The sequence below is a fragment of the Melampsora larici-populina genome (assembly GCF_000204055.1).
Source record: "Melampsora larici-populina 98AG31 unplaced genomic scaffold MELLAscaffold_2, whole genome shotgun sequence".
NCBI lineage: Eukaryota > Fungi > Basidiomycota > Pucciniomycetes > Pucciniales > Melampsoraceae > Melampsora > Melampsora laricis-populina.
This window is the reverse complement of record NW_006768766.1, coordinates 3,837,439-3,851,286: the sequence shown is the minus strand read 5'-3', so window position 1 is coordinate 3,851,286 and position 13,848 is coordinate 3,837,439. Positions and strand designations below refer to the sequence as shown.

At 41.6% G+C, this 13,848-nt stretch overlaps 2 protein-coding genes across 2 annotated transcripts; both read right to left on the bottom strand.

Annotated features, from left to right (window-relative positions):
- Positions 1 to 1,462: 1,462 nt before the first annotated feature.
- On the bottom strand, positions 1,463 to 3,813 carry MELLADRAFT_89410 (uncharacterized protein; the record flags this gene model as incomplete). The annotated part of the gene is made up of 4 exons (XM_007404465.1): positions 1,463 to 1,724; positions 1,798 to 2,069; positions 2,132 to 2,562; positions 2,625 to 3,813. 4 exons carry the CDS (start codon positions 3,811 to 3,813, stop codon positions 1,463 to 1,465), a joined length of 2,154 nt encoding a protein of 717 aa, XP_007404527.1.
- Positions 3,814 to 12,796: 8,983 nt separating this feature from the next.
- MELLADRAFT_123565 (uncharacterized protein) lies at positions 12,797 to 13,605 on the bottom strand (the record flags this gene model as incomplete). Its single annotated transcript, XM_007404464.1, has 5 exons — positions 12,797 to 12,819; positions 12,891 to 12,959; positions 13,085 to 13,207; positions 13,314 to 13,370; positions 13,470 to 13,605. The coding sequence occupies 5 exons, from the start codon at positions 13,603 to 13,605 to the stop codon at positions 12,797 to 12,799; spliced, it is 408 nt and encodes a 135-aa protein (XP_007404526.1).
- Between the last annotated feature and the right edge of the window lie 243 nt (positions 13,606 to 13,848).

Sequence of the window (13,848 nt, the reverse complement as noted above, 5' to 3'; positions counted from 1 at the left end):
GATCATCAGCTCAAGATCCCTCACAGTCAGATAGTAACCCACTTTCAGCTTCCATCCCACACTTGGATTATGATGATTAGGCTTGCATAAGGTCTGTGTTGAACCCTACCCACAAGAATCTGGTGTGTGAAGCCAACCCAGCCTTGGGGAGGACAAGTACAGTTGAACCTCAGCAGTGACCATAGATCATCATAATCCAAAGCCAATTTGATAGAGGAATGGAGATCAAGTAGTTCCGCATTCACAAGTGAAGAATGAACATGCAAGATCTGATTCCATCCTCTATCCAATTGACCTGTGAGACTTCTGCCTTTATGTACTAGTATCTGACCATCATGGAAGAAGGAATGAAGTTTGATCTCACATGATGATCATGATTTAAATAGATGATCTAAATATCCAATAATTTGATTAATTTGAAGTAATTGAGAATAAGAGTTTTGAGTTTATATGAATCTAATTTGATTTGAATAGACAGCTAGATGTTAAGATGATTGATTTCAGTTGAATCGAATGAAAACAATTCGATTTAGTTGAATCAAATGGAAACGATTCGTTTCGGTTGAATCAAATGGAAAGAATGAATCAAATGGAAACGATTCGTTTCGGTTGAATCAAATGGAAAGAATCCTTGGAATCAAATGAAAACGATTCGATTTTCGTTGATCGAATGAGAACGATTCGATATTCGTTAATCGAATGAGAACGATTCGATTTTCGTTAATCGAATGAGAACGAATCGATTTTGGTTTAATCAAATGAGAACGATTCAATTCGGTTGAATCGCTTGGAAGTGATTGTTTTAGATTAAATCAAATGGAAACAATTGAGTCAGGTTGATTCAAGTTGACTGAATCTTTTCCTAACCGATAACTATGAAAATTCAAAAACAAAGATAGTCAGTGTAAATGTGATGAACTAATCAATGAAGATTACTATACATGAGGAAGAAAACAGTTTGATTATGAACTAGATTGATTAGAGTCAAATGAAATTGTGATTTGGGGAAAATCGAATGTCAGTGGTTTCTTTGGTTTGATTTGAATAGTTTTTAGGTGGAATTGTGATTGAGGACAAAAGAGTTCCAAGATGAATAATGTGAGTAATTCAAAGATAGAAGGAGTTGAAATACTTACCCAAATAAAGAAAATTGAAAGATGAAATGTTTGAGTTGGTAGTTGGGAAGGGTTGATTAGGAGGTATATTGACGGGAGTTGGTTTTAAAAGTTTGATTTTGAATTTCAAATTTCAAAATGAATTACATTGTGACTAAATGCTGTTTAGAACAATTCCATTTAAACACTGCATTTCTGTGCTTTTTTGAGTCAAAGATTGAAAAGGAACAACAATGATAGGCAACATAGGTTTTTTTAGTTCATAAGCACAATGGAGTTACTCAAAGAAGAGAATGTAAAATCAAGAGTTATAGAAAAATGGTCAATAAATGATCTAAATTGTTACTCTATAGTGGTGATTCATCCCGATCTCTGTCTTCCAGAAGGTTATTCAAAGATGCCATACTTTCACTCCAATCAAGCCGACCACCGTTTTTGACATGTTCAGCAATGTAATCATTATCGTGGTTCTGTTCATGATCTTGGGAAGATGATTGATTTGGAAGGAATGGAAGACCTAATTGACAACAGAGTGGATAACAGCGATGTTGGTCCTCAAAGTTGGTGAACCCCTGCTCTGCTGTATTTGTTTCAGCAACCCAAGCATTCCTAAAAGAATAGAACATAACCATTCCTGAGTTTATTCTAAATGATTTGGTTAAAAAACAGAATGTTATCTCACCTTGAATCGAGGATCAACGGGTCTGTCAAATATAGACCAGATCCTTGTAAATCAGCAACCAAACGTTTATGTGATGTAATCTTGTAAACATAGTGGGTGAAGGCGGCAATGCATAGGTGAATTGGATCTCCAACTTGTCGTGTTTTGAAATATACATTTGAAGTGTATTTCTGGAATTTCCCTTGATCAACTAGTGATTCTTCAAAAAACCAGATATTCTTTGGATCAAGATCATCATGCTTTCCACTATATGCCACAAATGAGTTGACAACCTAAAAAGAATATATATGTCAGTTGTTTGATATATATATATAAGTCATTTAATGATACATACCTGTAATTTTGCGATTATATCTATGAGTGGTTTATCTTTTGAAGAGGCACACGCTGCCTGAAATTTCTTCAAATACTTTGATACAGCCATATAAACTTGCTGAGTTTGGGTATATGGATGTAGAAGTTCTTTTCCAACAGTGTCATTTGTTATGAGCTGCTTTGCAACCATCTTACAAACATTTCCATTCATTTCACCAAGTGCATTATAACATATTCGACAAGATCCTCTACCTATCTCTTGATCAGTAAATACATGATATTTAAAATTGACAGGCGTCCAACCTGGGTACTTGGTACTTGGATCAACTTTGAGCACCAGCTTTTGTCCATGAATAAGCTTGATCGGTGTAGAAGGTGTTGAGGGAGATATTACTGGAAAAGGTGTGGCAAATTCCGTGATACCAAGATTGTTGAATGTGGATAAGGCGCCTAACAAGGTGGTAATTAGCATTTGGAAGATAGACAAAGATAGAAAATCTAGGAATTCCCACCAATGGATTCCTCATTTGTCAATGTGAGCATATTGTTATCAATACAACCGAGAGAATGATTGTTTACTGTAAGAAGCGAGTTGAAACCTTTCTGAGTGGTGAATTTTGTTTGGTGGTTGTAGTCGGTTTTTAAGATAGGTATGTTGTGTATAAGACTTGGAATGATGTGTGTTGATCCGTTGTTTGAGGTGAATGTATTCGTTTTAGTACTTGAAGGTAAGAAAGCCATGAGATTGGCCTGAGAATTTTGATTTTGAGACGAGGTTGAGACGGATAGTTTCTTCTTGTGTTGGTCTTGTATTGTAAGAATGTTGCTTGGTAGTTCTAGAGTTTCTGGGCTGGAATCATCTGAAATCTTGGTTGAAGAAGAGGCTGGTGCATTGTATTTAGTTTTCTTTGCTCGCTTTTTTACACAGGACTCTGAGCTGGAAACACTATCAAGTTCTTCTTCAGAAGTTGAAGGTTCGTTTTGTTTTTTGGTGTGTTTGTTTTTTCTAGTTACTTTCTTTTTTTTTAGCTTTTCTTTGGCTGGAGGATAATCCTTGTCGTGTTTATCGCCCTCGAAGATAAGCTCAAGTCCATTACGCGTGTTACTGAGATATTCTTTGATCTTTTCAGCGGTGATTTTAACAGGAGGACGAGTAGTTGATGTGATATAGAAGTAATCAGATTGGAAGAAGAGTGGATATGTTGGAATGTTGTTCCTTATGTCTTGTATTTCATTAGAAAACTGTTCAAAGATTTGACGGCAAGTTTTGATCCAGAGAAGCTGATCAGATTCAACTCCAGTGATTGTCATTTCAATTTTTGCTGCATGGTGAGGAAAGAATGTTTGACTGATACGGCCACGGTGATACATTGCCAACTTCGCAGTGAAAGTGTATGATTGTCGAGTGGCTGTTGTTTTTGGTTGATTTGAAGCAGAAGACAAAGATGAGAGCCCTTGACGTTGCTGTGATTTTGCTGCAGCAAAGTGGTTTCGAAGTGCCTGTGAATCCCTCTTCTTGTCTACTACTGATATGTGATTATTAAATGCATGATTTCCGGAAGCACTTGGCGGATTATTGGCGGTGGTAGTGGCAGGTGGTACATCATCGCTAAGCTTCTTGAGGCAGTCTCCACATATTTTGAATTGGGTGTATTGTTGTTCGACTAAGTTAATGTGGCATTTTTTGCAGATGCTAGACATCTTCACGGAATATGTTTATGAAGGGGTTGTGGTAATATGAAGATGATAGATGGCTTATGTTATTTTGTGATATGTGACCAAAGTCTAGTGATACAATTTGAAAGGTGCGGCAAAAGAGTGGATATATAAACAAAAGGCATATATGAAACCTATGTACCGGTGGTGAATCGGGTAAAGCTATTAGATGTGATATGGTGTCATGTTGTTTGTCAGTATGACACTTCTCGGCCGTCAGACCATCCGCCATGACTCATGTTATGACATGGGATTTGTAAATCAAAAATCCATGTCGATGTGTGTCAGTATGAGTCGTGTCGTACGGTATTTGGCTTGGGGATGAATTTCGACCAAACATGACATGGAAAAATTACATGTTTTATCCATGTCATGTTTATATGTCATTATGAGTCTATACGTACACCGTATATCATCTTACTCTGGTCAGGTAGAGGTTAAAATCAATTGCCGGGATAATGGATTCATTATCTTCACCATGACTCGGTCTTGCATCTCCTGCTCTCCACCAGGAATATCTTGTGCTTCAACCTCAGCTTGATGTGATGCATGATCATCAACTCAAATATCTAGTCTTACTCTTCGCAGTTCATCAGAGTTCATCTCTTTCGTCTCTTGACGTCACTGAATTCATGCATTCTAAACATCACTTAAATCCGCTTTGTCATTCCACTTTAGCTTCATGGGATCTACATATGGCCAGCATTAATTTGACTGTTGGCAAAGAAAAAGATCTGAAATAGAGAATCATACCAGTTGAGTGATAAGGTTTAATATTTTCTTAAAATCTGTTGTCAGATACTTTCACTATAGAGTCAAGACTGGTATAGATATTTGAAGACGCTTTAAATATACCATGATATGGTCTTAAACATCAGGAAATGATCACTTTGGCTCGTAAAGATTAGTATTGTTCTTTGTGTATGATTGATCATCTTTCTACTCCTCTATTGGAGTGTGAGCATAGCTTGAGCAATATGCTCTCTGTAAGGTTGGGACTGCAGTGTCGGACCTCTACTAGAATCCCATCACTTGCCGTCCCTTCTAGGCTATCGGTTTAGTCTAGGAGGGGAGACGAGTGGTTTGGGGGGGCCCCTCGGGGCCTCTCTCGGGTCTTCAACTAGACTCTCAAGGGTCATCGTTTGCCTTGAGTAATCCAGTAAAAGGATGAGAGGCCTGAGGGGGGGATTCCTACCGGATGCAGAGGATAGGAGCTGTCAGACCCCGGGTTGGTGGGTGGGTGTTGAAATTTTGATTGATGATCAAAGTTTAGAGTTTTGAGCTTGCGGAGGAGTAGCGTATTCAGAACTTGGAAGCGTGAGATTTTCCTGTACACGGAAAATTCAAGCTCCATCTGGTTCGAGTACATAACTGTTAAGTCGTTATGTACTTACGCTATCCTCCGTGTGCTCACACTCCACCCCGTAGACATAGGTCCCAACTGCGTGCCTTGTCCGAACCTTCCATCTACTCCTCTATTGGAGTGTGAGCATAGCTTGAGCAATATGCTCTCTGTAAGGTTGGGACTGCAGTGTCGGACCTCTACTAGAATCCCATTACTTGCCGTCCCTTCTAGGCTATTGGTTTAGTCTAGGAGGGGAGACAAGTGGTTTGGGGGGGCCCCTCGGGGCCTCTCTCGGGTCTTCAACTAGACTCTCAAGGGTCATTGTTTGCCTTGAGTAATCCAGTAAAAGGATGAGAGGCCTGAGGGGGGGATTCCTACCGGATGCAGAGGATAGGAGCTGTCAGACCCCTCTCTCTGGGCATCGTGTTCAGAGCTCTGACCAGCACCCCTCCCTCTGAATTCGGTGCCCCCATTTCTTGTCATTCAGATTTCAATGTACTTGCTTCTATTCAGTACAAACCTTAACGCATCTATGAACTATAAACTCCGTTAATTGTTTACGTCACATGCTTCCAATGCAAATCTCTTGGAGATTAGCCGGGATTTCAGCGTGTTCACTCATCAAAAATTCTATTTCATTACGCCTTTCAACTTTTCTAGTGTATTCACCGTGTCAGCTTTTTCTTTTTCTGAGTACTCTTTGATGTACCTCTTGTATGAGGACCCGACCCAACGGCCTTGCTTCTTTATTGCTTCGATTGAGGAACCATGGAAATGCAAGATTGACGCTCCTCCTACGCGGAACGAATGCCCTGTTGGACCATCGGACCCGCTTTTCTTCCAGATCTCACTGAAGCATTTCATCACCTCGGATTTTGAAAGTAGCCATCGTTCTCCGTCTCTCATATACGAGAATAACGGGTTGGTCTTTTTCACTCTGTTCAGTTTTACCGTTCGTTCTAAGGCGCGTACTGGATCTAGTGAAGTTGGTTGTCTCCGTAAAATCAGGTACTGAGTCTCATTCGGTTTTGCTGTTTTTGCCTCATGAATCGCTAACTCTAAGTTACCCGTCTCCTTTATCAATGCTAGATCATTTAAATTTGGGATCCTCTTCTCTGGTTTGTCCGACACTAGCTCTCCTAATCTTGCTAGGCCCCAGAACGCTGTCAATGCTACTGCTACCACTGCTGTTGCTTTATTTCCTTTGTTTTCTAATTCACTGACTACTTGGTTTAGGTGAGATATCAAGACTGGTTCTTTTTCCCCACTTTTCTTTGTCTCGATTGTACTTGGCCGTGCTGACTTCATTTGTTTCTTCTCCTTCTCATACCTCTTGGATGCTCTTAAGATTAGCCTTGTGAAGTCTTCGTCCACGTCCGGAAACTGACACTGATGTAATTTGTGCCACGTCCTTATTCCCACTAGGTACTTCCGTACAGTATCAGCTTTCACTGCTTCGTTCGACGTTTCCTCTGGGTTTTTCCTTTCGCTCGCCCATAGTATAAACTCGTAGATTTGCTCTTTCGACGCCGGTAAGCATTGACTTCGCTGTCTTCCTTTTTGTTCATTGAATTTTACGTATTTCTTGATACCTGAATTGTATAGCTTCATCGTTTCCTCTACCCAACTTCCTCCTGTAATATGTTCTACCAACTGATCCTCTGACACTTTCCTCACACCATCTGGTCCTGTCTTAAGTTCGTCTAGATTCGGAGGATTTTTGGGTTTCGGATGTTTGGTTTTTGAAATTGACGGGTTCATGCCGGTTGAATTCTTGTATAATGAGGCCTCTCAAGTCGTTGGGGATCGGAACCCGGATTTGCTCGTCAAGATTCTCTTCGGAGTTATCCCCTCTCGACAGTGCGTCTGCAGGATTCGCTTCCGATGTCACTCTTTCCTCTTTTATGTCGCACTGATAATCTGTAAGTAAGTGTTGAATGATCTTCCACTTGTCATTCACTGTTTTGTCCTTCGATTTCCGGTTCCTGACTACTCCTTCGGTGGTCGTATTGTCCGTATGGACGATAAACCTCTTCCCACCTGTTTCATACTTTTTTCGCAACATCAGGAGTCCCAGTCTTATTATGACGGTTTCAGCCCAGGCAATTTTCCTTTGCTGTTCATCATGTTTCAGGTACTTGGTTTGCCATCCCGTCCGTAGCCTAAACATGGCCCAGGATGATCCAACCTTTACGCCCAAACCAAATGACGTAGAGGCATCTCCATACCACTTGACTTCTACCAGTTCTTTCTCAGGTAAAATTCGCAGGTTTTCAAAATTGTTCAAGGTATAGTCCCAGTGTTTCAAGTCTTCTCTGACATCGTCTGAAAGGTCTCGTTTAATCCATTGGTTCCCCCATACCTTCTTATAATAGTGCATTGATCTCATATAAGCTTTCATATGTGGAAGAATCAGGATCGTATGGCACAGCCTTCCTACCAGGCCTTTGAACGCTTTGTAAGATATCTTATCTTTCGTCGTAAGTACTTGCTTCACCTCATCCACTCGTTGGTCTAACTTAATTTGAGGTAATCTGACTGTGTGTGACTTGCCATTCCAGATGAATCCCACATACTTTTGCTTGTACCCAAACTCGTGGTATTTTGTTTCATTCGTCTTTACCCCGAGCCTGTTACTAATTTTGACTACATCTTTCATCGTCACGTTCGAATCAGGTCTTTTCAACAGCATGTTGTCATCCACCCATCGGAACACCTTTGGTATCCCCAGTTGGGCTTGGATCAACTCTTTCCACGCGTCGGCAGGTCTCCCGAAGATCCCGCATCCAGCCACGCCTCCAAATGCCACTCTGGTGTCGATCCATAACCCCCTATTGAAATCCTTCAGTATCAAGTACGGCCACTGATCCGGGTCTGTTGGGATTTGACGGTAAGCCTTCTCCCAATCGAAAATGGCGAGGAGCCATACACCCGGGTTGTCTTTGAAGAAGTTCACTACCCTCTCAAAGTCGTCCCACGTTGTCTTGAAGTGTTTCTTTTTCACAAAGGAATTTACTGATGGTGTGCCTTTCTTTCTTCTTGGGTACGATAGGTCGTGGATCACTCTAAACGTCCCATCACCATTTATCGTACTTCCCATCGGACTCGACCTGAAAAACAGGAACCATTCTTTTACTTGCGAGTGTGAGAAAGGTCCGTAAATTCTACCTTCTCTTTTTTCTTTTTCTAACGTTCTCTTTATCTTCTCTTGAACTTCTGTTGCTGACTTGTGATTATCCGGGGTATACCATGGTAGCTTCCCAATCCTGTGTTCTGGTATCCCTTGGGGAAAACCGTACTTGAACCCGTCGATGACGTCCTCGTACTTCTCTAAGAGGTTTGTTGACTCTAGCCGTCTTTGCCACTCTCTTACATCCATCTCGCAACGTACTCTGCAAGGCCACGGTCTACCGTCTTCTGGGCGATGGATCTTTCTAACATGTAAGCTTTTTAGTCTTTCTTCTTCTTCAGCTGTTTCTTTTCTCTCTGCCTCACTCCCGCTATCATTCACTGATCCTTCCGACGAGCTCTCATCGGACCATCTCAGACTACAGTAGTCGCTGTTTTTGTCTGAGAACTCTTCGTCTTTGGACGTCAATCTTTCAGAATACGAGCTGTCGTATAGGGATGGGCTTCTGCTAGGCAAAGGGTAGGTAAGGTAATTGTTCCCGTAAGTTACTCACTCTTACATTTGGGTCAAGGGGGCGGTCAAGGGGACGTGGGACAGGGGTGTGGTGCATGTACGACGTGTAGTGAGGGCACATGGGCGTGGGTGCCGCAGCGTCTGCACTACTTGTTGCCTTAAGGCTTCTATTGCAAATCCACCGGTTCTTGTCTCTATCTGATAAGACTCACTTCTTCTTCGAACCGTCTTTCGCGTTAGACTTATGATTATGATTTGATCTACCTGAATATCTGTAGTCATCTCTCTTCTCCTCTTGGTCATACCGGTCTCTTCGGTCATCACGGTCATATCTTCGCGGGGAGCGTGTTCGTCTTGTCGGCGACTTGGACCTACTGTCCCGCCCTGGGGACCATTGGTCACCTCCACCTCTGTGGCGGTAGCTCGATTCACGGTCGTCGTCTTTGTCGTATCGATCGTAATCACGGTGATGAAAGTTGTTTCTTCCTTGGCCTCTTCCTCGGCCTCTACCTCTTCTTCCTTGGAAACCTCCTCTACTTGCGTTTCTCGAACCGGAGTTATCGTCTTTTTCTGATTTAGCTGACTCTTCTTTCTTCTCTGATTTCTCGTATGCTTCATTCTTCTCTTTTGTCACAATTTTTGATAATTGAGGGTCCTGATCTTGTCGTTTCCCTCCTTTGGCGTAAGGATTGTCGTGACAGTCCCATTCCCTAAACTTATCAACTGTACGTCTAGCCTGTTCCTCTATTTTCTTTTGTCTCACTGACGGGTCTGAGACCTTCCCGCCTTCTACTCTCGTCGTCCAAAATTGACGTCGTATCATGATATCGTAACGTAGTGCTACCATCCAGTTGTCATCATTTTCAGCTTTGACCTTCTCGACATTCCTCTTATGGCCTTCGAATTTCAGAACTAATTTCTTGAAGTGAAACCAATCCTTCAAGTAATCCAGGAACAAGTTGAAGCAAGTCACCCAGTCTCCGTACGTCAATCTCAGCTCCACCGGGTAAGTTAAACCTTCATACTTCTTGTCATCAGAGTCTTCGTCGTCGTTTTTGCTTTTCTTCTTCGACGCTTTCCTTCCTTCGATGTTGTGGTTGGCTTCTAACCATGCTTTATTGAACATGGAGACAGGGACATAGCCTTTGATTTTTCGAATTCAATTGTCCCAGAAAACTGTTAGCTGCGTCATGTGGTGGCTCGGTACCTTTCCATCCGCAAATTCAATTCCGTTCTCCACGAAATCGCCTCCGGTGCGTCTTGGCTCGATCTCGCTTTCGTCATCATCAGACATTGGCCGACCTTGTGGGATGTTCTTTGCCGCCGTTTTCGCTGGATTCGGTCTTTTTGGATTTACATCCGCAATCACGTTTCCGACTCTAGCCTCTGGTCTCGGTTGCTCGGTCGCATTATGTTTGCTCGTTCCGGTTTGTTCGTTAGCCCGTGGCTGGAGAGGGGGTTGATTTCTTCTTTCTACCGCCAGGACTTGCATTTTTTCTGGATTGTACCGTAACAAGTAGGCCGTCATCAGTTCGGCGTGTTTCTCGAAATTGTTCTCGTCAAGAGCCAATCGGATTTCGAGTAAGGCTGCTGCCTGGGCTTGCGAGGGGCCCGAAGGGCCTGGCGTCGGTTCACGTTGCCCATGTTGCTTCCCTGAATGGATTTAAACGGGGTGGAAGGAAACATGTAAGTTCCTCTTCGTGTTTATTGTCTGGTGCTTCCGCTAATCTCGTTAAGAAGGAATGGACTGGACAGCTTCCCGTACCCCAAGCCCGTTATGGGGGCTTCTCGTAGGGTCTTCCCACCGGTATGAGGTGAGGTTAGTGATATTTCACTTGTCATTTATATTTGACTAGCCGTTATGGGGCCTCTGACACTGCCTTGTTGGGCTTCATTTGTTGGAATACAAAGTATAGTTTCAAACACATCAAACTATGTTATTTCCAACTCAAACTACATCATATCAAATTATCTTATCTTCAACTCAAACTACATTAAATCAAACTCAATTATAATTGAATACAAAACTTAATTCTTCAAACTCAGACCTAATTCATCAAGATTTCTAACCTAACTAAATCTCATCACTATATCACATCTAGATTAGATCACACACTCCGCACACGCCTCTCTTCCTCACCAGTTCACTGAGGAAGATTGGCGTGTAAGCTCTTTCCCATTTTATTACATCACATCTTTGTTAAATGTAGTGCAGATAACTCACTCTATCATGTTGTTTAGATTATCATACGCACTATTTGTTATCACCTTTATAGGTGTGTTACCTTTTGTCACGGTGCTCAGAACCATTAGACGTATTGTAGCCTGATTGCTGGCTTCTACCAAGGTTAGTTTTTGTTGTCATTGATGTAATAAATACTACCAGTTCACTGAGGAAGATTGGCGTATTATCATACACACTATTTGTTATCACCTTTATAGGTGTGTTACCTTTTGTCACGGTGCTCAGAACCATTAGACGTATTGTAGCCTGATTGCTGGCTTCTACCAAGGTGTCTCGAGTTTCATCAGATTCTCTCATCATTGTTTGTCAGGTCATCAACGCGGTTACGGGTTGTTTCGTTTCCTCGGGACAACTTCTGATGTCTAGCTGGTTACAGAAGGACAAGAAAGCGTAGATCACTCCGTAGATGGAGGGTGAAGGAGACACAGATGGGGAAGGGGGAAGGAATAGTGGGATGTGATGGAACTAGGACTGAAGGAGGAAGGAATTTGGACTAGGTTCCTCACCTTTATCTAAAGAAGGGCTTGAAATAAGACCTGTAAGTACTCTTCTCCTACTTTCTTGATCATCCCCAGGTTCTTTCTTCACTCTCTTGATTTGCACCCAGCTCTCTTCCTCCTCACTTGATTCTTCTCTCTCATGATCGTTCTCTACATACTCTAGGGTGCTGTCACTTCGTGGTGCCTGCTCCTCTCGCCGTGGTTCTTCCTCAATCGTTTGTAGAACGGAAGGATTCGGCGGGTCTCGTTCGCTTCTAGCCGACGCTGGGTTTTGCGAATTTGTTTCGGCTGGAGTGCTTTGTGACGCCGGGAGGTTGTTGTTTTGCGAATCTTGTGAGTTGTTCGCATTCCTTTGTTGTTGTCTTTGACCTTGCTCTTGATCTTCTTCCATCTGACTGTTTTCTTCTCTTTGTCTTTGAGTTCCAGCTTGTCCGTATCCGTTTACCACAATCTTCACCGGTTTTGGGTTCGGAAGTTGTTCGGCTTCATTCTGTTTCTTCCCATTATTTTCTTCTTCGGCTGTGGTTGCTGATGTTGTGCCGGGACTGATGGAGCCCTGCTGAAGGCTCGAAGCTTTCTTCTTGGGTCGTTATCTTCAGGAAAAAGATCTTCGTTTCCGTTACTTGCCATCTTATGCTGTATCTAGTTCTTTCCGCTACTACGTCGAAAACTATGCTCAAATCTTATTTGCTGAAATTGATTGTTGAAATTTTGATTGATGATCAAAGTTTAGAGTTTTGAGCTTGCGGAGGAGTAGCGTATTCAGAACTTGGAAGCGTGAGATTTTCCTGTACACGGAAAATTCAAGCTCCATCTGGTTCGAGTACATAACTGTTAAGTCGTTATGTACTTACGCTATCCTCCGCGTGCTCACACTCCACCCCGTAGACATAGGTCCCAACTGCGTGCCTTGTCCAAACCTTCCATCACAAACATTTTAAGTTCATATTTCAATCAACTTTTTTTCTCATTCAGGGTTGTGATAGTTTGAAGCAAAACAAAAAGAGTTTTTGATTCGATCCAGATCAAATTATTTCCCAGTAAGTTTACAGAGGTGAGAGTCATTTTAAGCTACATTTATTTGAGAGCTCAGCTCGTTCTAAAAGCTTGAGATAGAAAACATCTCGATAGATAAGTATATAATATACAAAACCACTTTCAAAGGGACTTTATTTGTTCTTTATGGAATGATATGAGATGATCAAAGACTGGAGTTGTTCTTTTGAAGGCATTCTTCACAAATAGCAATCGGAACATCCTGGAAAAAAACCAAGTCGTCTCAATTAATTGATTGTTTCTGAAATTGAATGAAAACAAAGTCAAACTGACCCAAGATTTTACCAATATTATTGGCATTATCTGAGCATATATAATCTACAAGACCAGGATTCCTACACTCTGAAGGTTTGTTTTGGGGGATTCAAAGTTTTTCGAAAAGAAACAAAACATTTATTGGAATCAGAGAGTTTTTCGATATACATACCATCAATGATAAATCAATTAAAGAGATTGAAAATACTGACTGAAATAGAGAGGTTTAGTTAGATCATTGTTTACAAACTCATATTGAGCACATTGTTGATGACTTGTTCTTTTGTCAGTCGATTTTGCTAGCTTACATTCCGTCATTGAAATGTATTGATGACCTAAGATAAAAGAATTTGTATAAATCAAAAAATCCAGTTTATCATCAGCTTGACTGAATGATTTGAAATACTCAAGGTCATTAACATTAGTTTTTGAGATACTTACCAGCAAGCCAGCAAGATTTATAAGCACAGTTATGCACGACACCGCCTCCGGTGCATTCTTTCAAGGTGAGCGATCGTAAAAGTGGTCTGGATTAGCCGTGAGCGCGAATGATGCTGAAGGGCTAAAGGCATGATGGTTTTTAATGATCTCACATACCTGCTCTATCTCCGAGTATTGTAAACTTGATGTTACACGAATGAACAGTGGGAGGAGGAGCGTTGGTAGCGCCTAAGACTTTATGAATCAACATGGAAAAGAGTAGAATAGAGATCTTAAGAAAGACTTGGAGCATTTTTGATTATGTATACGGTAAGAGATGAGTGTCGATTGTCGAAGTCTTTCAACTTGGAAAGAATCAAAATGATTCAGGTTTGAACAAGAGGAATGAAGTGTAATGCAGGCTGAAGAGTCCAGTTTTCTTATAGAAAAATCTTCTTACTCAAAGGTGAGGGAGCACTTGATTAGATCAGTCGGGAGACAATTGGATGTAAAAACCACAGGAGCAGGGAAGCTTCTGGATTCTGAGCTGTGCCGT